Source organism: Chelmon rostratus, chromosome 20 (assembly GCF_017976325.1).
Source record: "Chelmon rostratus isolate fCheRos1 chromosome 20, fCheRos1.pri, whole genome shotgun sequence".
NCBI lineage: Eukaryota > Metazoa > Chordata > Actinopteri > Chaetodontiformes > Chaetodontidae > Chelmon > Chelmon rostratus.
The window spans coordinates 20,660,503-20,687,505 of NC_055677.1; the positions used below are offsets into that span (position 1 = coordinate 20,660,503).

Consider the following 27,003-nt stretch of genomic DNA (forward strand, 5'->3'; position numbering starts at 1 on the left):
ACCAGAAGTGGCCATTGTAACGATCCACCACAGTTCACAGACTACTTATTTGTTCAACTACCGTACTTGCTGTAATTGTGTGCGCAGTTTTCTTGTAAGATGAGGCATTATCACTATTATTTCTGGTGTGCTCACTTTACGTTTTCTTCTCCAAATAAAATAGTGAATAGTTAAATCTGTGACCGAGCAGTGTCGAGCAGTTCCACCAAAAAGTGTTTTTTTTTTCTGTCTTGGATTCTTTCATCTGACACATTTTATAGGCCACAGAAACGTTTCCTGTGTTTCACAAGAACCAGGCAAAACTTAGAGATTAGTCAGAAAAACAATTCTGTGCACGAGAAATTAAGGCTTTTCACTTCCCTTCAATCATCTTGTCCTGACCCCCAAGTTGGGAACCACTGGTTTAGTCAAGCTAAACAGATTTACAACCTGGCTGATGGTTTCTTCCTCACAGACTTATTTTTTTTGTAATATGTTCCCAGATCTCAGCAAGCAGCTGGCGAGCCTATTTTTGTCCCCACCACTTTTACAGTTTTCAGTTACATTTATGCAGTAAAATGTCTGTGAACAGTACCCTTATACTGTCTCGCCACCACACAAGCTTGAGTTTATTAGAGAAAATGTTAGCAATAAGTTTTATGAGCAGCATTCCCTTTTTTGTTTTTATGAGTAAAAGTAAATCATTTAATCTATATAATGATTTACAACTAACATTCCCATTAAAAGGCAGTAAAGGACAATGCTTTGCTTAGCAATGATGCAAAAACATAGTTAACAGTTAAATTAAATTTGGTTTTAAGTACAGCGGGGATAATGAGATGAAATTCAATAATTTCATCCTTATTGTTTTATATGCTCGATTTATATAAATTTACTTAGTCGTGAAAAAATCCATTCCCATAGTCTTCTTTATTTTGGTCTACTTCATTGTGTGTTCCTCCATTTGAATAATAGGTTCTGGGTGAGCGAGTGCAGTTTTATCACTTCACCACTGACTGAAATGATGACCAAAAGTCCAAAAATAAGTCTAACTCGATGCACATTTGAGCAGAGTAACATCTGCTCACAAGTTTCTTCCAGCTTCCAGCTGTTTGCCCCAACTGTAGTTAATCGGCAGCCCTCTGAGCTCCTTAAGACACTCCATACATACACTGACACACCTCCAGCACAAATAAACACTCCACCACCAAATCCACCCCCCTTGTTCCCTTTATAAATTAGGATCACATGTGTGCTGTTTCTACTCTACATTCTTATAACCTAGCAGTTTTTGATATATATCCATCAATCTAACACTGAACTGTGTTTTGCTTCGTCCTATCCTGCATATGTCAGTGACAGATTCATCTTTGGCTCCTGGTGAAGCGTGTTGCTCTCAGAATGAGATGGACGTGACTCATGGTGAAACAGGATACTTCTAGTGACCACAGTACTGAAGCAAATAGAGGCGGTGTATCGGTTGTGCCTGCTGTCTCAGTCCAGTTATTTGAAATTCACTTGACTTAGTCACAGCCGATTGACAGCCTGCTGCTTGTCCTCTGCAGGCAAGAAATGCTCCACCCCTGTGGTCCTCCACATGGGTTTACTCATCCAATAAAAAATAACTGCAACACACTGTTGAAATCATGTCTAAGTCAAGTAACACACCCTGATGCAGCCGAGTGTGTGAGGTCACAATGTAGCATGTTATCAGGTGGCTCCAGGTGCCGTTAATCCCCCCTCATGTCTAGCCAGTTAGTGCTGATCAGAGGTGGGTGATGACTTAAAGAGGTGACTCATCACGAAGTCTGACTGGGTTTCAACTGTTTCGAGTTGACAGACGTGCATGGACACACACCTGCACCTGGTGCTGCTCATCATTGCCACTGGGCTGATGCCATGCGCGAGCTAAGAGCTTGCCTTTTATAGGAAAGTATTCGCACAGAATGCCAGGGATGGTAGGAGAGCGTGGCTGTTTACACGTGCACATGATGTACACACCCACCGCCACGCATTCCTATGTGCTATAACCTTGATTCACAGTCACAGAGCTGCTGGATGCTTCTGTTTACATCACCTATACCAGTTTTTCTATTCTTAACCTGATTAGCTGAAAGCATTTCCTTCTGCCTGATTACTCTACATAAACATGATAATATATACAATATAATTCAACCAAAGTGCTGAGAAAGCCCAGTATTGTATGTAATATTTATGTTTTTTTTATGGTTAATAACCAGTCTTTCTCCCTTTTTTGCTTGTTCCTACCACTCACTCTTTTCCTGAATGGTTAACCTGAGGCCTCTCTCCACCTCAGAACGTTGGTCATTCTTAGTTTGACTGAGACGATAAACTGCTCTGCTCGCATGTTTCCCAACGCAACAGTCGCTTATCTCACATGCTCTTAAAAGTGTTGGACTCATTTTGGTTCTCTACTGCTGCATCTGGTCGACAGTTCTCATTTAAGCATCAGGTATCAGCTGGGCACTGTTCTCACATTCCTCTACATTGGAGGTTCCTTCCTGACCACAGCTATTGGTATTTCAGCGACTGTGACTGTTATTTTGTCTTATAACCCCCTGTCTACACTGGTGGGATGTGTTGCATTGTTAAGGTTGACATCTGCTTCTTGTGATCACCTTTACCTGTATTTTAGCAAATATCTGAGCCTCCTTTTTAGCTGTTATAGTTGTTTGTTTTCAGCAGTAGCGTGCAGTTGTTTCCTGCCAGAAAAGGTCCTGTGAACCTACTGTACACCACCTGCCCAGCACCAAAGGGCAGACAGGTAATGTTAGCAAACACCTGCTCAACAAAATTGCTTTTCCATGCTGATAAAAGCCTTGAAAGGTGTTGGCACAAATGTTTATCTAACAGGTTATTGATTATAATAAAATTCATGCTATCGTCTTTGATCTCCGCGTTTTGTGTCAGCATTGGCCTTTGGATATCAACTGTATATTACTTGCGGGTAATTTAAAACAAATATGCTTCAGTGGGTTGGTCCACCTTGCAGTCTGATACATATCACAGCAGCAGCTCAGTCTAGTTAACCTCTGACCTCTCAAACTGTCAGAAGGAGTGATGCAGCACAATCGCGTGTCTCTTGCAGGAACTGAAATTCTGTTTGTGTCTGCGTTTGCCAGTTACAGCCGTTGCTCTTCAGCCATGTGGGAAAGCTGTTCCCCCTGCATAAAAGTTGTTGTTTTTTCTGGTTTACTGTCCCTCTGTTTGACTCATCAGGGCCGCTGGAAGGAATAAAAAGGAATTCATCCCCTTCCTATCTCTGCTGGGTGACTCGGTCCAACCCCCTCCCACCTCTTCGTCCTCATTCCTCGTTGGAGTTCCCACGTCTATTCATTGCTGTCATAATGTCCGTTAGTGCTGTCAAACACACTCCAGGTGCTCGTCTCTCTCAGTGATAGATTGTTGCCTGGGTTCCTGGTGACCCGCTCCCAGATGCCAGGCTGACTGACTGCGCCTGTCGCTGCCTAAACGGGCCAACGCTCGTTACACCGCCAAACCCACCCTGTGGTTTTGTGGGCCGTGGTTACTGTTGAGTCGCCAGTTGCTTCCATGTGACTCCGAGTCCCTGCAGTCCTACTGTCTGGCAGTCCTGTTCTTCCCTTCTTTGCCCCTGCTATCTCTTTCTTCCTTCCTGCTGATTCTCGTGTGTTCTGACTGTGGAGACTGACTTTCACTGGAGATAATCTGTTCTACAAATAACATCAGGAGGCCGAGGAGCTATGAAAGGTACAGTCCCTTGTTCATCCATCATCTAGTCTGTGTATCAGCCTCTGTTTTTCCCATTTTGTGTTGCTTCAGCTATATGTTTGCTCTCATGGCTCTCCGCGGTGGATGTATCCGCTCATTGATGTGCTTTGAAAGCCTATTTATCTGCCGGGAGCCTGGCTGGCAGGCTTTGGTAGAAAAGGGGGTCTGGTTTGTGTAACAGCAATTTTGCTTCTGTTGAGTACACATGTAGGTCATGACAGTGTAGGGTGAAGACTGGAAGGCTGGATAGCTCTGGTGCTGTCATCGATGAGTGCTGTCAAGATAAAGTGCTCGGGATACAAACAGAGATTCCATGTGCGAAAAGAAAACCCTTCTATTGTCTTCTCTTTCTCTCTCTTCTCTCTCTTGATTTCTGGTGCTGTGCTTTTATGACACTAATGCGCCCTCTTCTACTTCCTATTTCTTTTTTCTTCTCTTCTTCACCCATTAACCTCTTCATCTGCCATCTCTGAAGCTCTTATCTGCTCTCTATTTGTGGCGGCAGAATGACACCCTGGAATCTTGTAGTCTCGTGCTGCACTAAAAGGTGCTGATGGGAAAACTCTCCCCGAGGCCTTGTCTTGTGTGTCGGCCTGGCGTGTGTGTGAAGAAGTGGACAGAGCAGTTCGTAGAATGTTTAGTAAGAGGAAGAGGTACAGCTGGAAGCTCACGATGCAGTCTGGAAGAGCACTGCTTGGTTGAATTCACTTTGTTGGGGTACTAATGGAAGTGAAAGCTGCAATGTCACATTGAGTTTTTTTCCTTTTGGATATCAATTGCTGATCAATGTGTGATTAACTGCTCATTTCACTTTCATAGAGAGGCTTTTACACTTGGAAGGCACTCAGAAATTTAAGGTTGCACAATGTTCTGTAGCCAAAAGTGACGTCTCCAGATGCTTTCACCAACAGTCCAAAACCAAAGACATTACATTTACAATGAGGTGAAACAAAGGAAAAGGAAAAGAAGCATGAAACTAACCAGGATGTTACACGTTTGAGTTTCTATTGATTCTTGCCGACCAATGCGATGGCAAAAACTTTGGGATTGTTTCCTCTAACATGAGCATTTGCTGAACATGAGCCACAGTGCAGCGTGTAGACTGGTAGCTGGAGAGATACCAGTTCACCTCCTGGGCATGCCGAGGTGCCCTTGAGCAAGGCACGCTGACTATGTGGCAGCCCCATCACTCTAACGATCAGTGTTTCCACCGATGCATGTCGATAGGTCTTGTTCGCATTTGTGTACATTTCAGTGTGTGTACAGTGGAAAAAATAATAATTGAATTTCCACAGGAGGCATTAATAAAGTATGCCTTCTTCCCCTTCTGCCAGTGACATTTGTGTAAAATAAAACGACATTAGGAGATTATTGATATGCAATTGTTTCTTAACCAACCTTGTCCACATCTTACTTTGTGAATTATTCCCACAAGCTGTTGTAACCCTGACGACAAGAGCTGTCCTAGATAAATGTGATTGACGGGAAATACAATACAGTCTTTTTCACTTACATGCAACGGAAGTTTAGTGGCCTTGTAAACAAATCACTTTGTGTTTCCTACATGACGCACACGGTCCGTCAGTTGAACTTGCTCAGCCTTATCCTTTGGTTTTTCTTACAGCAGCTAAAATAGAGATTTTTATAATAACTATGTATGAAATGACAAAGACAATATGAAGGTGTGAAAGGGGACACTTGTAGTGATGAACGTGCAAATATCACCAGAATCTGCAGCCCCCCCCCCTTCACTGAGCTTTAAAGTGAGTTTCAGCTCTCTGTTTAGCTGTTTTGGTTCACGCTCACCAATCACAGTGTTGTTTTCAGTTGAAACAGGCATCTGTTTACAGAGAAGCTCTATAAACCACTGTCCTCTACCTGCTCAGCACCAAACAGCAGACTGACGCAGTTAGAGACCAGCTGGTGAACACACTGAAGCATTTAGAAGTTGGTGGAGACTAAAACCAGAGCTAAAAGCGTGAACAGAGTGTGTACAAAGTTTAGCCTGAAATGTTGCCGTCGTGTAAAACTGTGTATCAAGGCTTAGTTACTCGATCAACAGAAAATTTGCCAGCAACTAAATTGATAACTTCATCACTTCATTTCACTTGATTGTTCCAGTTTGTCAAATGTGAGAATTTTGCTGCTTTTTCTTGTTTCACATTGTAGAAAAATGAATACTGAATATGTTTTCTGATGTTTCCTAGACTAGCTGCAGCCTTAGTTCCAAGTATTTGATTTGTGAATGGCAAAGTATTTTTGGATGACATCATCCACCCATAGTTGTCCCATCTGTTCAGTTGAGATATGCTCTGTAATGAATGAATGTGTAAAAGTTCCAGACCGATGTGTTTCCTCCTGCTTTGATCACTGACCTTTGCAGGTAAACAGCTGTTTAAAAAAATGCATTATGAATAAAGCCTGTAACTAATACTCTTGAGTAAAACTTCAGCATTGCTGCTCCTATGCATGCTTGAAGTTTGCTTCAGTGTAGGTATGATGAATTCAACCCTTTTTTCTTGAAGAGCTTCGTAGTTTTTACATCCAAGATGTGCATCCTGAAGTCTACCTAGCATTTGAACCCATAAATCTACTATTGATCCTGAAATTTCTGAACTTTGTTAATGATGAGATGTTTATGTTTTAAATAACCAGATGACCAGATATCTCTCTAACCTGTTATTGTGTAGTTTTTCTCTTTCCCATCTGTTGCTTCTTTTCACGACACTTTAACCACTCTTTTATTGTGGCTCTGTTTAGTTGGCGCTGGTGTTTCATGCTCAGTGCTCAGTGTGAATGGTGTCTCATGCTGCTGGATGGTTTCAGGGCTGAACAATCCCAGTCTTGTCCGTTCTGTTCAGTTCTGTCTCAGGAGTCGTCCATCATTCCCTCGTTCATGGCTGTCAGGGCCCTGCATGTGAGGAAGAATATTCCTTTCAACCAAAGCTGCTGAGTGTGAGTTTGCCTGCATGGCTGACCCTCTTCAAAGGCTGTGAAGGAGGGGAGATGGTTTAATGGTACACATATTTCCAGTTTTTCTGCATCCCAGGACATTGTTGCGGTCTATCTGCAACTGTTTATGGAAAAACAGGAGGCGAGTTCTTTTGCCCTCAGTCTTCTGTGTTGTACTGACAGTTCAGTGTGGTCTGGGCATGTTAGCAATCAACATTCAGCTCTCGCCTAACAAGGGGCCTAAATTGAAATCACATTTGCTCCGACATTTCTCTGCTGGCTTTAGAAGAGCTAATGTTTCTCCCCTGCTAATTAGCTCTGGAGTGGCTGAACCCCGTCGCTTTCAAAGCTTATTCAAAGTACAAAGGCCCCGCTGAAGAACCTCAGAGCTTGGCCCCGTGCCCGGACCTGCTTTCTCTACCAGCTGAAAAAATCATGAATCAGTTTTAGGGTTTACCTTTTCACACAGCCATAAACAAATCAGTGTGATATCTTAAATGAAGTGGTGTTAAGATGCAACAAAGCCAACAAAGCAGACCAGAAGCCACTGAGGCCAGAATGGACATTGTGGTTGTACCTTGGTTTCAACACTAGATGGTGCTCTCTGCTCTGAAGCTCCAGGCCAAAGTGGAAGTCAGTGTTTGTCCAGAATGATTGCAAGGACATGCCAGTTCACGGGATCCTGTTGCCCATTTGCTTAGTAGACTGCTCTCCACAAAAAACACATGTAATGAAAAATCTCTCCCTCGTCCTTTTATGTCCTCCTCTCCCTTTTCCCTCAGACTGGCAGTGTCCCAGTGTCCTGTCCCTTTGCCCAGTCCTTTGTTCAGCGGCCAGCTGAAACGGAGCCCTGTCCTTATCATTGGGTCTTTGTGTGTGTTCGATTCCCTTACTTCCTCTCCATCTGTCCGGTGTTGTCCTTCATTGTGCTTTTGAAGCACAAATGTGTAATCAGCATGATGAATGAGACGTTTGTCTGCTTGTTGAATTGACGGTTTAAGTATTTTAATGTCACTTTATAGCATTTATGAGCTTTTGATGTCTTCGTTTGATGCTCACTGTTAGAAAAGATTATACCACACATGCCACAAATCAGACTGAGCAAGTTGTTTTTTTTTTTTTAAAACGAGGACTTGGTACTACTTCCTGCTGGTTGACCTTGACCCATGAGGTACATGTCACCAGAAAGTATCAGGCCAAGTTATGGTTTGTTTAAAACACCAATAGCCGATGGAATAAGAGACCTCATATTTGTTAATGCTAACTCAAGATAAGTAAAGCCTATGATGGAAGCAAAGTAAACTGTTAACGTTCGGGGGGTCCAGTAAGATGACCTGAGCTTTCTGGATGGCTGTGACGGGTGGTCGTGAAGATCATTTAAATTTACACCAGTGACTTCATGGCTCATGTTGAGTTTTTCAGACCAGATACTTCCAAACCAGTCGATCATAGCAAATGTTAGAACTGACTCAATGACAGACATGTGGAGTACTACCTTCCATGGTTGGCTACCATCTTGGGAACCATCCAATTATTTGTATTGCTGGACTGCAGTCCTTGAAAGGACTTAGACAATTTGGATTCAATTTGGGACACCTTTCATGAAAAGCAAGTTACATTCAAGGGCCCCAGGTACACCTTAAGCATGCAAGGGGTCCTCCAACTATTTTACACAAAATACTCATCATGGGGAGTTATATAATGTCTCTGTTGCTTTGGGGACTTTCTTAACAATGGCTTTCGAAAGTCTGATAAAACAACCCTTGTGATGTCATCAGGGTTATTTCAGTTTACTACAAACTGTTTTTGTGGAGTATGACTAACTATAGATGCTTGTTGAGTTGCATTATGGGAATGTAGGATCCAGCATTCTGCCGCTTGGCCCCTACTAGGGACTAAAAGTAAGGCCTCAGCCTTAGCTGCATGGATTTTGGCCATTCTTTTAGTCTGAAGAAGTGCAATACTACACTGCTGAAGTACCTCTTTTATTGTTTTGGATAAATTACATTGCATTAAATACTTATTCCAGCATATAGCTACATTATGGTATTTTGTAATGTATTTAGGGCTAATGTATTGGAGCTAATGTAGAACTGCCACTCATTGTAGCTGTCCATTAATGTGTATAAATAAATATGTCAATCATCACATTTTTAATTGACTTTTTGATGATATACATCACTTAATCCAAAGTGTGTGTTTTGACTGCAGCTGTTGAATCTGGATAGATAAATCCAAAATATCCATGGTTCTCTACTACTCAAGAGAATTAAAGTGCCTTTTTATACATAAAATGCCATCATTTATAGCTTTTGAATGTAACAGAAGTTTGAGGCCACCTTCCTTCATCTTGGCGTCCCACTGCCCCCAGCTTGATTGACCTCATGACGGCCACTTGTCACTTTCGTCATAGGATTGATCTGGCCTGGCGCTCATGGACTGGGAAAGCACCGTTCTAAATTTATCACCCAACCGCCCACCCCTCTGGTTCATGCCTGCCGTGGATCTAGCCACATAACACATGCGCCTCTAAAGGAGGGTTGTAGATAGAAAGTGGGTGGGGGGGGGCGTGTGTTAGCTGGCAGGGCCTGAGGACCTGTCAGTCTTTCTGTATGTCCCAGTAGTCCTGTCCCACAAGCGTCCAGAGCTCTGACCTTCTCAGGGACAGTGGAACCAGTAGACTGAACCAAACGGGAAGGTCTTTTAGCTAAATTCTTACCTTACCTTCCTGAAACATTCAATTTTAAGACTCAATGGCTCTCTGAGAAGATACCCTACATTAGGAAGGTATGTGGCTTTCATTTGGTGACTGACTGCAGGATTAGTTGTCTGTTAAGGGTTGTTGGATGATTTTGGTGGTGAAACATGTGCTTCAATTTATCTTTTTTATGAATTTATCAATTAGATCTATCTAAAATGTGATGCTCCATGTTGGATTCAGCACTTTGACCTAGAAGCAGCTCAGCAGCAAATTACAATTAACTCTTTTTGTATCAGTGATTCTTTACGTCCGTTTGTTCCAGTCTCTCACCTGGAAGTGATTCACTGGATATCCGTACGTCCGTAAGTGCGTTTATCTGCGTATATGTGAGATGAGGAAATGAAGAGTCTAAGTGAGATTTGGACTTTGGGGCTGCTGAGCTCCACCATCTGTGATTCATTCAATAGTGAGTGACTGGCTGGGGAGACTACAGTTGTTCATTGTGCTGCACCTGCTCCCACTCTGTCAGGACACACAGACATAAATAGAGTACTGCCTAACAGGGCAACACACACACACACACACACACACACAAAACACAAATTTTTCCACTGATGCAAGACCCGTCTTTAATCATTACTCAAGTTTTCACACCATTCTCAACACCTGACAATCTAAATGCATGTTATAATTACTCCACTTAATGCGTGAGAACATTTTTATATTTAATTTTAAGACCTGTGATTGATTATTGACAGGAAACAAACACTGACACAGATTGAAATGCTGCTGTTTAAGTGTTTATAATACATCAAGATTTACTCATGTGCTCTTGTATGCATCATTTAATCATGATGCCCTGAGCGATAGGTTTATTTTTACCATCTGCTCCAAATATACATGAGCCCTAGTTCACAGTTACTTAATTGGCTGAGGTCTGATCTGATTTCCGGCTCCGAGGGAGTGGAAGCAGAGCGGCGATGTTGTGACTGTCTTCTGTTACACACCGGCAGCGGTTGACTGCCACTCTGACTGTGTGACTGTCACTTTTCTCAGCTGTTTGTCGTGGTGTCAGACTGCAGTGGGGGGACATCGCAGTGATTTGATTGGCTCAGATCCAGAGCGACTGATCTCTTACTGGGGCTGAGAGAGTGTGCCCTGTGTTCATGTGTCATGTGTATTGATGTGTCTGTGTTGTGTCTGGGTCCAGGTAATCATTTGGAGAGCTACAGTTTGTACTTTATGTTCCTCTGGGGGAGCTGAGCTCAGCCTCTGATGGCTTATTCACCTGTCAAGATGGAGTGTTAGTCCTTGTTAGTTTACTTATCTATGGACACATTACTATGACGAGGGCTGCAGCAGTGTCTTTGCTGCCTTCACAGAATACAGCCATTAGAGAGAAATGATTGAGCCTATATGTGGATTAATGTCTCACTGTTAGAAGCACCATGGCTGAACATGCCTCATACTGCTGTTCAAAGCCTTATTTTAGCCTGGACGCCCTCTTCTCAACAGCCAGGGATGACCAAACACAGGGTGGACAAGTTAAAGAGGGCTTAGACTGACCTAAAGCTTTGTTTTGTTTACTCTTCTGTCGCTATTGCTGGACATGCACAGTGTGTCTGTGCTCTGTAGTAGACTTCACATCCTGTTAATTAAATCCTCTCTGTCAGACTTCATGTGAACTGTAGGGCCATAATATTTTCATTATCTGTTGATAAATTTTTTGATTCATTTGGATGAACAATGTCAGGAAATGGGGAAAAAACTTCACAGAAACTGAGGTGACTTCTTCAGATTCTGTCAATCAAATTCCAGAATATAATGAAGCTGTCATGCGTAGTATGCAGTGTCGAGCTGAGATGTAACTGTCATACCACTACTGTTGACCTTAACTAGAGTACCCAACTACCTTTTCAAATTAACCCCTTAACGCTGATTTTGCATCATACCGCTTTAATCCACATTGCAGCCAAACCGCGCATGCATTCCTCTAATGCCAGTTTGTGCATATTCAACACACACCTAGGAACCTTTTGCAAGCACTGGTTTCTCGTCGGACCGGTCAAAGTGAAAACTACAGCCGTTGTGTTGTTGTTACAATGTAATGGTTGTAAGCCAATTTTGTGGCTGTTTTGATAAAATAAATGAATTTTGAATGGCTTTTATGATGCACATTTATGAATTTTGAAAAAAAAGTATTTTTGTTTTAGCATTAACGCCTGCTGTTGCTAATTTGCATCATACCTAAATTTATATCTATTGAATGTGCTACAGAAAAATTAACAAACTCCTCTTAATTTAGGATCAATTTGAAAGCAAAAACACAAAGAATTAATTTTTAAATATAATTCTAAATAAATTCAGGCGTCAGTAAGGCAATTACTGATCACTGAAATTTCGATGGGCTTGTTAATTGTTACTTTTGTCTTACATGGAAATAGTGACTAACTGTAGACGACGGCAGATGAACGTAGCCTATTCATTCATTAACATGTACAGCTAGAATCCTTTGGGTTTTCTTCTACCAAATCCTACTGTCTAACCAAGACGATACAGGAGAGCTTCCAGGTTGCTGCCCTCTGGCTGGGATTATAGGGAACTCCTATCACTACAATGATAATGGATGATGTAAAAAAAAACAGACACTGGAGAAGGTGTAACCACAAAATGTTTCATGTTTTTGTTAAGTGAATGACAGAAATAATTAATTGATTATCAAAATTATGCAGCACTGGTAGAGTCACTAAACAAGTACAGAACAGTAATGACTTGTCTTTTTGTCCATCAGTCTGTCTGAAAGCCATATGAGGGTGAAGTGTCCCTGTCTGCAGACCCATATGGACCTGCTCCAGGCTTTATGTAGGGGCTTAGTCCCTGTGGTCTCACGTGGTAGGTCTTAAGTGCATATTTACTCCTCCATGACAGCTTTTCCTTTATTTTAAACCCACCCGCCTCAGTTTAAAATCTAATTAGTGGTGATTTATGATGAACTGCTAATAGGAAGTCGGACTTTGAGCTGGGGTCTCTGCCCTTGGCGTTGACCTCAGACTTGAGCTCTGACACAAGCTGCTGCAACTAAGATGCATTACAGACTGTGGATAGGCATTCGTGATTCTGTTAACCACCAAAAATACAAAGAAATGGAGAGACATAGGTGACGCAACCACAGCACATGAGAAAAAAAAGTCATAAGCCTTGTCCAAACCAAGCTCTGGCACTGGAAGCAGCCACAGCAAAGTGATGTGCTTCATGTTGACTGGTTTTTGGGCCGCCTTGTAGAATTGCCTGTGTTTTGCATGATGTCGATCTGGACTGTCTTGTCATTTTCTGTTCGGATGTTGGATTTTATCTGCAGCACTGAGCTTCAGCATTGGTTTGAGCAGATGAAAAGTAGCTGGAGGGATAGGACAACAAGTGAGAAAGAATAGACCAGCTCATGTGATGCTGTGAGACCAAACTGTCAGCTGTGTGTTGACGATCTGTCTTTGCAGATGGACTCTGGAACAATTTATACAACTGCAAATTTCTCTTTGGAGATGAATAAAGTATCTATCTATCTATCTATCTATCTATCTATCTATCTATCTATCTATCTATCTATCTATCTATCTATCTATCTATCTATCTATCTATCTATCTATCTATCTATCTATCTATCTATCTATCTATCTATCTATCTATCTATCTATCTATCTATCTATCTATCTATCTATCTATCTATCTATCTATCTATCTATCTATCTATCTATCTATCTATCTATCTATCTATCTATCTATCTATCTATCTATCTATCTATCTATCTATCTATCTATCTATCTATCTATCTATCTATCTATCTATCTATCTATCTATCTATCTATCTATCTATCTATCTATCTATCTATCTATCTATCTACAACCTTTGATAGGATGCACAGTTTGTTTGGAAAGGAGGAATCAGCCTGGTTTGGATTGCTCTGTGAGAATATCTTTGGAAACTGTGTAAATTTGTAGAGAAAGAAGTGCCATCAATGATGATACAGACTGTAGTTTGTGAAACAGTGGGATCTTGATTTGAGGTAGACAAAAGCAGCTTCTCGAGTCTGGGAACAGCCAGCGATTTCCTGGCTGACATGACGGCAGCTGTGGCAGGGAAACTTATTAAACTAAGCTATCGTTAGCTCGGCAGTAGCTTGGTCCACAAGGATTGGGTTTGTTTAAATCTCTCCACATCAACTAAATGTCGTGTCTGTCTGACTTTTTATTGTTTCAAGCTGCCTTATTTCAAAACAATCCTGTAAATTCGAGGGGTAGAGCTAGTTAGTCCTATGAGAATGACTGAGGAAAACTGTAAGAGAATGTTGTTTCCCTCTAACATAATCCTGTTTGGCTGCTCAGCTTACATACTTTTGCTTTAATGTTACAAGAGAAAAGGCTTTAAGGATGTGGATAAAGAGCAGTTTCCACATAATGTGGAAATTAAACACTGCATGTCATGGTCGTGGTCTGGACTTTGGACGCCCTTTGGCTTCGGAGGTGACGCCCGTTTGCTTTTAGGTGGCAAGCTAGCCAGTGTTTAGTGCTGAAAAGGCTAACAAAGAGACATCATCCATACTCTTGAAATGCACAGTATCACTTATGGTTGCTATGACAGTCGCTGTTCAGGGGAAAGGTTGAGTGAAATATATATATATAAGGCTAAAAATGTTCTTGACTGATCAACCATGGATGAATACCAATGCCACTGATAATGTATTTACTGGCACAGCGCAGACCTGCACTACGGCGCTCATAGTTCACTGAGTTCCCGGCTCTTACTCTGGAAATAGGTGCATCCTGCCAGGCACCGATCACTGTAGCTACATTTGGTTCAGCTTACCAATGGCAACCTCCGCTCTGCTGGCTCACCTCACACTACTTTGAGCTTTCCACCGCTGTCTCTCCATCCCTGTAAGCGTTCCCGTCCTCCAGCGTGACAGCTCTTGGGAAGGTGTCCGCGGCGCCTGGGGATGGAAACAAATTCCCTGGCAAGTGGGATCGATGAAGAATTCTGATGCCGTAGCTCTCTCTCCTGACCAGATGTGCCGTGTGTATCACACTGAAGCATGCACACGTGTGTTTATTTAACAGCTGGACACTCGATGTGTGTGCACCGACTTGGGTATATATCTTTCCCCAGAGCTCCGTTTGAATCGCGTGTTGGAGATGAGTATTTCAGGACTTCAAGGTGCATCACATGCCTCGAGGGTCACATCATCATTGAGGAACAGATGGTGCTGTATTGGTTTATACAATTACAAATTAGTCATGATTGTTATTACGGGTATGGCAAGTGTGCAGTCCACTCACTGTTGGTATTTAGTTACTTATTCAGTTGCAGGAAAAAGAAAAATCTTTAAAAATCAGAGTGGAAAATGGTTTTGGCATTGTATTTTTCAGTCTTTTGGTCTGCTTTTATTTTTTTTTTTAATGTATTTTTCTTCCCATAAAGAATTGGCCTCAAGTAGACAACGTGACTTCAAATGCTCTTACCATAGTAACTGTGGTGAAGTTTAAAGGACCAGTGTGTAAGATTTGGATCTATTGGCAGAATATGGCAAAATATATATGGAATATAATATTTCTGTTTTAATTAGTGTGTAATCTCCTGTAAATAAGAATTGTGGTGTTTTCATTACCTTAGAATGAGCTCTTTATATCATCATATAGAGCGTGTCCTCTTCCAGAGTCGCCATGTTGCACCAACCAAACACTGGCTCCAGAAAGCACCTTTCTCATCTGTTCTCCTACGCTCTTGGAAAGTGGGGGTGCAGCGAGGGCATTCAGTTGGCTGCAACCCAGCCGCTCGACGTTACTTAATCCTACACGCTGGTCCTTTAAAAGCAGAAAGAAAACGGTAAAGGTATTTGGTTTTGGTGTCATCATGGAGTCACAAAGATTCTTCCCAGTGCCTCCTAGATTATGAGAGGTGCTGTAAGAAATTTGTGACGCTGAAGTGACACCACAGTTTAGGAATACATGTAGGTGGAACTTTTCATGAATTTCCTTTCTAAAGACATGACATTAAGGTTTTGGACAAGCGAGCCCGATCAAACCTTCTATGGGGCTAACTGTAGTAGAGCTAATGCCCAGGGCCAGACTTGAGGCACTTGAGGCACACAACACTGTACCTCGAGGAGGGCTCCACTTGGAGTCATTGAGTCACCTACTTAAGACCTCTTATCTGTTATATTTTGGGAAAGCCATGCTTAGGTGTGTGTGTGTGTTTCTGGGTGTTAATACACATACAGTGGCCAGAGAAGGTCAGTTGTCTCGCTGTATCTATTTGCAGTGCGACTGTAAAGTTTCAAAGACTGGAGGCAGTTATGAAAGGAAGTCGATTATGAGGTCTGAAGTCAAGGAAAGTCTCTTGAAGTTTGAGGTATGTCATGTCTGACCTTAGAGGCCCTGCAGTTGTTCAGGGTGCATATAACAAGTCCACATATTTCATTAACTCGGAACCTGTAGTTCACTTCATTTGATCCAGACCAAAGAATAACAGATACAGTGTTTCCTTTTAGTTCTGCATCATCAATACTACATGGACCCACGTGAGGAAATCAACTATCTGTGACTGACAGCGGGCCATACAGCACTTCACTGTGCCTCTTCTATTAATTTCTCTTCTGTGGTGATCAGTATTCATAATCAGTGGGAAGAGTGGGACACACTCTCAATTGCTTTCATCTCAGCCCTAAAAATGTCAGTTCAGCTGCTTTCATATTTCATCAGCTCCTCAGTTTTTAAGGAACTACCAAAATCCAAAATGCACAAGCTCAGCCCACCTGTGTTTTAACCACTGCAAATGAACATTTGAGCTGTTGTCACTGCTTACATATCAACTGCCTAAATTAAACCTAAGGAATCTAGAAGAACGTACGTTCAGTAAGTGATACTGGGTTCAAATTCAATGCTCAAGTTTGACATCAAACCTGAGCCCAGCAGGAACTCCATATGCACAGCCACACTTGTCACTGACATGTTGTAAAGAAGGTTTTGTTTCTTGACACACCGCTTTTTACTCTTTGAAGGTCAAAGGGCACGTTGAAGAATCTGTTTGCTTCATACTGAAATCCCATCATGCCTAGTGAGAGACATCATACATTGCAAATGGAGTTTTAGCCTTAGTTTCCTCCCTCTCACTCCCTTTATGTGTGCATATGAATATCCTTACCTTTCATTCTATACCCCCCCCATCTGAATTTATGGCCATGGTGCAGAGGCTCAGACTCTGTTATGTGTCTGCAGAGACGACATGGCCGTGCGCACTGGTTCCCTCCGCTGCTTTCTCACCAGACCAGACGCATATCTTTCCTAAGGGACGCCATAAATCTGGGCTTTATTTCTAAGATGGCTGTGAAAGAGCCCAGAGCAGGAGACAAGCCCTGCTAACGCTTATTCCTCCCTCTCTCTCTCTCTCAGTGCTCTCTCTTCTGAAAGATTTTCCGGCCGTGAAGGTGATGCAGCCATTAAGCACTTCTCTCCTAGCAGACCTGTCGCGATGCCTCTGCGCGCTAGAGGTCATTTTAAGTGCAAACATGGATTGTCTGGAAGTGTTTATCTAATAATGACCCACTGACTGGCTGCACATGTGAGCTTGTCCAGGCTGAAATAGCACCCCCCCCCCCCCTCCATGTGTAGCTGACTGAACATCTGGGGGGATGATTAGTGGAGAGGCGATGCTCTGTTGTAATGATATTAAACATAACCTGCCTTGCTGTTGGTGCTGTCAAGAAGCTGAAGTGACTTCCCAATGCTGTATATCAGCCCAATACTGACTTTGTTATTGCAATTAACATTTTTTAAACAAATTAACATTTCAACTGATGTGACTGCTTACAGCTTTAGTTGCTTTTGTCATTTATGGTTCAGCTGCTTGCATTTCTTGAAATGACAGTTCTCCTTTCATCTCTCACACGTATCCTTGCTTATGTTATTGAGTTTTTAGGGTCACGTGGGAAAAACCATTAAGTGTGTCATTTAGTGGTTTTTCAGAGGCTGACAAGAACAAAAGCTTGGGGCTAACCCTAAATGCTTGTATGTTTTGGCACGAAAATGTCAGCACTAAAGCCTTTGAACATCAGCAGAAATGATTGTCCGTTGTCAGCTTTAATCCAAATATATTGGTGCAGTAATGGTCCTCTTAACCTGTATGGATCCCAGCGCAGTTTCCTGGAATGCTCTGCTTAAACGGCTGTACATTTCCTGGGACATATCCCTTTCACCACTTTGTCAAGTTTGTCAGTGTGGCAGCAGAGATGGCTTCAATTTTCATTCTTATTGACCTTTGATCCAGTTTCTGGTCTCTGTGCTGTCATTCCTCTAACAATTTTAGGCTGGTTTATGGTCAATGTGTAAGCATTTACAGAAGCTAACTTAAACCCGTTCCCACAGAGTTTCAGAACAAAGTAGATGGTCCCCTTGAAGGAGGTTTGTCTGCGTCTAATAAGATTTATCGGATTTAAAGGATTATGAGTAGTTAAGAATTAGGGTTTGAAAACTCTTCTTCACAGCCAAATTAGATGTAAACTCACAGCATTTCGGGTCTTAACTGCATAATTAATGTCAGGGCTAACTCTTAAAGTAAACACTCAGCTGGTTTTCCTCAGTTTGTTTGAAGTGCGGCTTCCCATTTGAGGCTGTGATGTGTAGCAAAAGTAATCCCTCTTAATGCAGCACTACACATGCTCACATTCCTCTTACCTGCTGCAGCATACTTACTAATTATCACTCAATGTGAGCACTGGACTGAACGCCAAATGAATAGCATTTCCATTAGGCCCATCTGTGCATTTTTTGCTTCTGTACATGCTTTTTTCATGCTTTTTCTCTCAATGGCCTGTACTTCTGTCTGAATAAATCCTACAATCAGCCACAAAGATTAAAGAACAAGAGCAGTGTTGCATCATTGCAGCAACCTGTACAGTCTTGCCCATCCTTGGCAGTGAAGAGTCCTCATTACTAATAACAGGGTAGAAACCGTCGGGTGGTTTTGTAGGTCTGATGTCATCCCTGTAGCAGATGAGTCAAAGAAACAAACACTACATTCAATCAGACAGCCAGATGGTAGATGGTAGGTGGTACGTGCAGAGATGATGATGACAGCTTGGATAGTCAGACCTGTTTTGGTTGACATTTGATTAACATCAGCAGTGGTCGTATTTTATGCCATTAAAGGTGCTTCGCAGAGCATTTTGTCATTGTTAAACAGTTACCACACTCATTCAGAAATATTGCTTGTGTATTTAGAATAGATATCAGATGTTCACAGATGGGCTGAAATCAGCTCTGCTGTCTTTGGAAAAACCACAAAAAAACAGCTGCTGGAAGGCAGACAATTAAAAAGCTTATTAGATGACGTATGTGGCAAATAATAACTGGTATTACTGTATGTCTCCAACAACAAAGCATAGAGTTGTGTAACTTTTTACAAGGCCAACATCAGAACATTGAGAAGTACAGTGTTCAGACTACCCTGTTCCACCTTAATATCCACGTTTCATGTCTTCTTGAGTTTTACACAGTGTCTCAGTCCTCAGCTCGGCACACATTAATGTCAAGCGATCAAGAGAGCACTTTAAGTTTAGCACTTTCATTTTGTCATTCCCACCCAAGGGGACTGGAGATGATTAATGAAATAACACAGTAAAAGTGTTGCGTGCAGGTAGCGCTCTTCCCATCCACTCACCCTCAGTGTGAATTGGCAGGTTTGTGAAGTATGCGTGCGTGTTTGTGCGCAGTTCACATGCTGAGCCAGATGAGCTCATCTCAGAGAGGGATCCAAACATGCAGCGTCTGAAGTTTACACACCCCTGTCAGTCAAGCAGTCCGTCAGTCAGCACACCTGTGTAGCCCTCCATGGTGAGGCTGGACAGATTCGCCTGATGTGACAAATGCTGTCATGTGATTCCTGTTCTGTGTTGGTGTTTTTGAAACAGTACATCCACCTGGCTTACATTTACATGAGGGCTAGAAGACGTGTACTGGGACCTGTGTTTTCTGGAACTCACAGCAAGAGAATAGCACCCTCAGCCTTCTTCTAGTTGCCATTCTTGCCATTCTGCAGCCACCGATCTAAGAAACTGATGTTTGCGACCATTTCCGTCCACTCGATCTGCTTTATGTTGAAGCCTGGGTGTTTGGCGGTGACAGCTTTTGCTCTGTATGCTGCAGAAAGATAAGATACTGCTCACTGTTTTCCCAACAGAGAAGCAGCGTTGGGCTCTGCGCCAGCCTCCCTGCATTGCCCTCACAGTACAATGATAAGCATGTCACTGTGAGGTGAGGTGTGTGTATGTGTGCAATTGCTTTTGTGTACTTCTTGGCGTTCACTTAGAGCATAATCATGCTAGGAAATAGGTCCATACGCACCATGTCTCACAGGGAATATGTCTTTATGTGTGCTTTGGGACACACAAACACTTGATGAGTGTGTTAAAAGGAGAATTGTGCGGCAGTCAATAAATCAACCTGTTTTTCTCCCCTTCGTGCCTCTTCTCAGCTGTTCTACGAAAGTGTTAAGCATAATGTTGCCATTACTCACAAGTGAACATAGCAGAACTGCAGTTCTCTGTCTGCCTCATTACTTTGCACGCCCTCCCTGTCTTTCTCTTCCTGACTTTGTTTCACTATTGCTCTCTCTCTCTCTCTCTCTCTCTCTCTCTCTCTCTCTCTCTCTCTCTCTCTCTCTCTCTCTCTCTCTCTCTCTCTCTCTCTCTCTCTCTCTGCATGCTGTTCCTTTTATTTTGTCCCTGCTGAGAGATGACTGGAATTTCTCATCTGGCTGAGAGGGTCATTGTAACTTTCTCCTCTTCTCCTGCTCACTTGATTTCCACTCCCATCCACCCTGCCTGTGCACTCTCTCTCCCCTCCTTTTCTGACGCTACGCACCGGTTTCTTTGGCATCCCGCTCGAGAGTGTGAGCCAAGGGAAGGCAGCACTCTCTCGGGACACTCCTAACTATCTCTGCCTCCCTCTCACACACACACTCGTCTTTCCTCTTCTGTGCCGATCAGGCTCGTTCTGCACCGCAGCGTGCAGGATACTTTTCTCATATCGGTAGTAAGGATGGGGCCCAATTTGCTTGCCTTGGCTAATGAGCTTAGCCTGTGCTGAGCAGCTTTTAGCCCTGCAGGTTGTTGTAGTGGGCACTGTTTAGCCCTCTGTGGTTAGCGAGAGGAACCAGAATGGACGAGTAGAGCTGCAGCACAGCCTCGGCACTCCTCTGTTTGCCAACCAGGACCACCTCTACTCATACCGGCACTGCGGCTGGGACGCCTCTCTGTACTCTCTCCCCTCCCTCCCTCCTCTGCCTCTCTCTAGCGCTACCTGACTCCCTCTCTGCCTGTCCCGGAGCACTGACAAACTGCTTTTTCTAGCTGCATCACCTCTTAGGCAGCTGCCCCTCTTTTTGCCCCTTCTTTTCCATTTCTTTCACCTATTTTCTGTCTGACCCTCTCCCCTGACTTTGCTGCCAAAATGTATCGGAACCCGTGGATCTCGAATTACCTGACTCACGTCAAGTTTTGCAGCCAAGGTAAGAGCAGAGGCTTGGGGCCGTGCAGCTCAAGGCAGAGCTGAGATTTGAAGCTCAGGCTGAGAGCTTGGGAACAGGTTACTCTGGTTGTGGAGTTGGGAATCGGAGATCTTAGAATTTGGCAGGCGACGAACTGCAGGCTCCCTTCCTCTCTGCTCACTGTCCTGCTTTCTAGCCAGCTGTCCTTGCACTGCAGCTGTAGCCTCCAAGGACACTACGTAGCAGAGATAAGAGACTTTTAACAGTGCAGGGGACTGTTTTAGGGAGCCTATTTCTAGGCTCCACAGCCACTTGAACTCAGATTTAGGAAAGTGTAGTTGCATGTATGGATATGCTCTCAGACTTGGATCCAGTGCAATGGTATGTATGTGTGCACTGGGGCTAGATAACAAACTATATACTGTATTTTAAGACAAATAAGTTGTCTGTAATCCAAATAACTAACCAGCCAGTCAGCCCAAAGTCTAATGATCCGGTCACACAGCATTTAAAATTGACTCAGTGGATTCCTTTGTGAGACTGAAGTAAATCTAAATACGTTTTTTTTTTGCATTGATACAGCCTATTTCATATTTGCGCTGTGGACCAATAGCAAAGCATCTTGACAGTGCTGACCTTTGAGGGATGAAATGGAGAAAGTTATTGTAGTTTATCAGCTGCGTTGCACCGTCCACTTTTATCGAACCTCCTCTGGCAGACTTTAAACTGCTCCACAAATGAGACATGGTTATAAACAAGAATTAGACATTAAATTATAGTAAAAACATGGCTCTTGAATACATTTTGTGAGCATATTCTGCTGTTGGCTGACTGACAGTCAGCAGGCTGGCTAGATCGTAGCGTTTTCCTCCCTCTGTTCTGAATGAAATGAGTTACAATCCTGAGAAGAAAATGTCGAGGGGAGTAAGAGATACTTTGTGACTGACTAGGGCCACCATATTCCTGGATTGCTAGTTTGCAGTTTTCCAGCTGCTGCACCACTGTGTGAAGTCGCTACGTCACCAAGCTTCTAGAGCCACATACTTCCTGGAGATGCGCTCGTTAATTTTGCCGTCACACTGTAATTAATCAGAAGAAACATGAGTCAGTGAGACGAAATGCAATAAAAGACATTTATGGATATTTACATTTTATCTTTGCTAAGGTAAATTTATGGGTCGTATCAACCTGTTGTGAAGAACGATTGTGTTGGATAGATTATGCATCTCTGCCGGGCCACAGGTCCATGTCTACATCTCAGCGTGCTTCTCATTCCCATCCTCCTCTGTAATATTTCCTGAGTGAGAGCTGAGTGTTGAGATCTGGCTTCTCCATGCTAAACTGGCTGGGAATCCACAACAGGTGGCCCACGGTTTCAGGGTTTTACACGAGCAGTTTTGGAGGGAGGCGGGTGTGCGTTGACATTTGTTTGAGGTTTAGATATGTTACTGTAGCTGTCCTCTGTGCTCTGTTTCCTCCCCAGGATTGAATTTGAGACTGAGCTGCTTGGCTGCTTGTATACACATAAATAATTGCCTTATTGTCACACAAGTCGACTGTTTGTAGCCTTGGTCTCACCTAACTTCTGATTCTCCATCTGTTTTTTAATGCTTTAGGTTCTTAATCCTCTCTGGATGAGGCTCCAGTCTCCCAGCATGCAGGGTGTAGGCAGAGTAGGTGGGCAACTGTTGGGGGGATGTTAAGACTTAAACACACGCACGCACACATACACACACACGTAGTGTGATGTAATGCAGACAGTTAAAGAGTGACACATTTTCTTTTGGGCCAGCCGTAATCCCAGGAATTGAAGTTAATCCTGTATCTCAACTTGGACATATGCTCAGCCCCTGATGCCTCTTTGGTTTCCACACTGGGTGTTTTTGTGTGTTAAGACATGGAGGAAGTGTTGCGGTTTGATTGACATCCACTCCAGTCTGCTTGTGAATGGTCTCTCATTTATTTGTTAGGTGTTATAACTGTGAGGTTTGACCTTGGCCTCAGGTTAAACTCGGATTTGTCAGAGCAGAGCATTCCCATTGTGCTTCACACCTTTGATACCTTCACATAAAAGGCTTTCCTCACTTCAGAGCCTGAATGATACTCCACTGAATCATGAAATCATTTCATCCTCATGTTTTATCAGTGTCAAGCCACTTTTAAAGCCTCATCAACACACGCGGGGCACGGCACTGAGGAATTCCTGCCGCATTCCCTCCCGGCTATAGCAACCATAGTGTTTCTGTAGATTACAGCCAGCATCAAAGGCTCTGCCACATCTGTGATCATTGTGGAGGTTTTTATGCCTGTGTCTGGAATGACGAATGCATTGAGGCACTTGGGCTTTCCAAGGGGGTCGCCCCGATGGCCCACATGCCACTACATATAGGTTATATGAGGTGTAAAAGGAATACAGATCTGGGTTGTGGAGAGCTCTGTATGTTAGACTTGACCATAGCCTCAGACAGCTGCCCTGAGGGAGTGATGCTTTTGTTATTTTCACACTTGCAGCTAATTAACCTTTACTGTTTCATCTGGTTTTGTTTCACACTCTTGCTTTAAGGGACATTCTGGTATTTGTCAACTTGGGTGTTATTCTTAAATGTTTGACCTTTATGAGTATTGGCCATGATAACATTTTGCTTGCCACCTGCATTGTAGAGACCAGGGAAACACAGGCTTTGGTAAAAAAATAAAAAAAAACATGATGAGGCAGAGTGTGAGCCTCATACAGCTTTCCAAACTCATCAGTTTCCCCTGTAGCTGCTATAGCAAACTGCATAACGATTGTAGCGCAGCTGCTGTAACTACAGCTGGACTCTTCATTCATCATATAGTGGCATTCAATAAAAACTGCACCTTGTGTACTTTTTATTTTTGCAACTCGGAAAACAAGAACCATCTCATTACATTTGCAACTACTTCGCTAGCATGCACACATGTCAAGTCAAAGGAGAACTACAGCCTCACAGTGATTTTAACAGACTGGTGTACAAACATGAATACAGCAGGTAAACCAGCTGGCAAGCGGACAAGGAAGTGGAGCCACTATGCTATGTTAGCTACGGCATAAACAGGGCCTTTCTACCTAATGGTCATACTGGCCAAAAATCTGAGAATTAGAAATGAATTGACAAATTTCTCTTGCAGGTCTGGTTTCAGTCCCTATTAAAATTGCACCATTTCCTCTGAGTCATAAATCAGTCACAGCTGAACATACAGGCATCATAAATGCACTGCCAGAACCAGACAGCTCTCTCCACTGGTAATATCTAAGATGTCAGTTTAGCATAGATGCACCTTATAACGCCAGATCTTGCTTCGTCATCATCATGTTTAAATGTTGTCTTCAGTGTCATTAGTAACCTGTCTGATTGCTGTCTGTACATCCACGGTGAAAACGTTGATGGTGTTGATCTGCCGGATTGTGAAGAATGACACAAAGGCCTGAAATCTTTTCAAGAATTTCAAATTGCTAGAAAAAATAGTTTTGTCTAACCTTTACTAAACATGTATAGTGCCACTTACATGCAAAATGGTGGCATTTCTAAATAGCCCGTCTTATTCTGTAAGTAACAGTACGTGGCACACGCCTGGACGAGACGTGTAGTGACTATGCTGAAAGCCTGCAAAAAAGCAAAGGGTTCAAAAGGTTAAATGTGACATTTAAATGGTAATTTATGTATTGAGTAAGTTCTGTTAGCCCAGGGCTTATGAGGCTCACTCACTCAGTTTTCTAGTTGTAGATACTGTATGTGTCGATGTTAGTGGGAGAATCATCCCTGTGATGTGTTGCTGTTTCAGTTAGTAGAGGGTCTGTGTGTGCGGGATTAATCTAACCATTGTTATATAGTTTAAATATCTGCTCGAATGGTGTCGACCTAATCTTTGGATCAATGTCAAAAGAAAACACAATCTGCTCAGATAAACAGGATTATCATTCAGGGCTCTCAAGGAATGAGCCGTGTTTTATCAACCGTCTTCCACCCAGCTGAAACAATACACGACTATCCCCAAACACACGCAGGCACGCCGCCCTCTCCAAATAAGCTGTCTCTCTTCTCAAATGATGTTTTGCTTAAGTAGGAGGGATTTAAAGCATCAACCCAAACATCCTTAATAAGGACTAACAGATCTGGAATGGGTGGTTAGGGGTGGGCGACCTCGGGGGAGAGGTTAGGGGTTTGGGTGGAGCAGCGGGGGTAGGGGGGGTGTCACGCGGCCCTGAGGTGAACTCGGAGAGGATGGAAGTGGGACCACATGTTTGTCCCAAAATTGCAAGGCTCTGGCCACTCTGAGGACCGAGGGCAGCCAAAACTGCACGTTTGAGGTTTGGAGTCACTAACTGGAGCAGACGCAGACATTCCTTAAAGGGATGTTCCACAGAACTCGCATTCCTCACAACGCTGTTTATGATGCTTAATGGCCGCTTAATGCCCTTTTTCTTGGTAATGAGGCTGTATTTCTCTCTAGGCAGGTGTTTATGTCACGTTTTGCCCTCGTTTACTGACTTTGACCATTTTCCTAACTGAGACCAGATTTTATTAGGTTAGATTGTTAACTCTTGATTGAGTTTAATCACACAGCTCCATAACAGTGTGTTTGCAAGGTTGGGGGAATTTGACTGCACGGTTTCTCTGTCGCCTCATGCTGTCGCCTATCTGTATTCATGGCGGTGCTGCGCAGCGACAATGATGTGCTCGGCTCCTCCTGGCATCGTCCCAGCTGCGCTGCAATGCAACCTTGACGTGTGACCAGACTATACAGCGACACACACGCAGTCACTCCTCTATCACTTTACGCTATGACCTCATGCACAGCACATAGACATGATGCGTAGCACATGACACTTAAGATGGAGACAGTCACTGTCTCTGGATGTGAGTGCAGTAATGATTTGTGTGCTGGTGTTTGTGGGGGTGGGTTTTAACTACACAGATCACTTATTATTTGATGTGAGTCAGTCCGACAGGCAGATTATTGTCTTCCACATCATTTGTTTCCTCTGTGGAAGTCCACTTAATTAATGTGGGTCCGTGCCAAGGACCTGCACACGGACTGGTTCATCCTGAGGTGCCTGGCTGCAGTGTGTGTCCGTGTGTCAGAAATGCTAAAACTGAAGGTTAGGCTGTTCAAAATTGAAATTGGCGAATGAACGTTGTGACATGACTAAATGTTACATTCTTCTGTTCACAGGACTTGCAAGTGAGACCCCCATTAAACTAAGCAATCCCAGATTGCTCCAGAAGAGATCTCTGAGGTAAGATATGCTGTAAAACTTGATGTGTTAACCAGATTCATCAGGTTTTTATTTCTATTGTTTCTGGTCACTTTGGCAAAGAGATCATTTAAATGTGAATGATGCCCTGTGTAAATTTTGACCTCAATGAATCACCATCATCACATTAAAGCCCCTATGTGCAGCATTTGTAATGAAATGAAATGTAATAAAACAGTTCTTTGTACCAGGCTGTAAACATGTTTATTTATGCTGTAAAATTCTGAATTTTAATATGGAGGACTATGCGGATTGACTGACTGGCTTTTGCAGCCAGCCTCAAGTGGCCATTCGAGGAACTGCAGGTTTAGGCATTTCCACGGTGGCTTCATTTTTCAGCTGCAGACCTTATCCCAGACTGAAATGGAGACATCCATCGAACACATCCTTATTGTTTGTGCATACTTTGGTTATGGAAACAAACAGATAGCAGGGTATCGGATAAAGCTGGGGTGCTTTGATAGTGTCCAAGCTGAGAAACTAAAAGATAAGCTCACTTTGTTGCTTGGCAGTGTCAGATCTCCCTGCTGCAGCATTAGTAGGATTGCTCAGCATCGCGTTGTTGGCCGGGAGTCAAATACACCAACAGCTCTTCACATCAGCCTCCATATAAAATGTCCTTTATGGCAGTGACGACTTTGGACACCAACTTTGTGTGGATGTAGCTTTGACTTTACAACATTGTGCAAGTAGGAATTAGATATTGGATGATTTCAGTCATGAAAACAGATGCTGCTATGATAGAAAATGATCTACAATGTCTGTGTATATCAGTGTGTTCACAA

At 43.0% G+C, this 27,003-nt stretch overlaps 1 protein-coding gene across 10 annotated transcripts in view; it reads left to right on the top strand.

The window, feature by feature from the left end:
• Positions 1-27,003, top strand: part of svila (supervillin a) — an 82,312-nt gene that overhangs the window by 9,868 nt on the left and 45,441 nt on the right. For 5 of the 10 annotated variants that reach the window (XM_041961075.1, XM_041961081.1, XM_041961077.1 and 2 more), the window contains exons 1-2: positions 20,787-20,961; positions 26,137-26,200. In XM_041961075.1, coding sequence (XP_041817009.1) covers positions 20,904-20,961; positions 26,137-26,200 — 122 coding nt within the window. In that variant the 5' untranslated portion in view covers positions 20,787-20,903. Of the gene's footprint in view, positions 1-20,786; positions 20,962-26,136; positions 26,201-27,003 lie in introns of those variants that run through there. The other 5 variants (XM_041961076.1, XM_041961084.1, XM_041961082.1 and 2 more) reach the window with 4 other exon arrangements.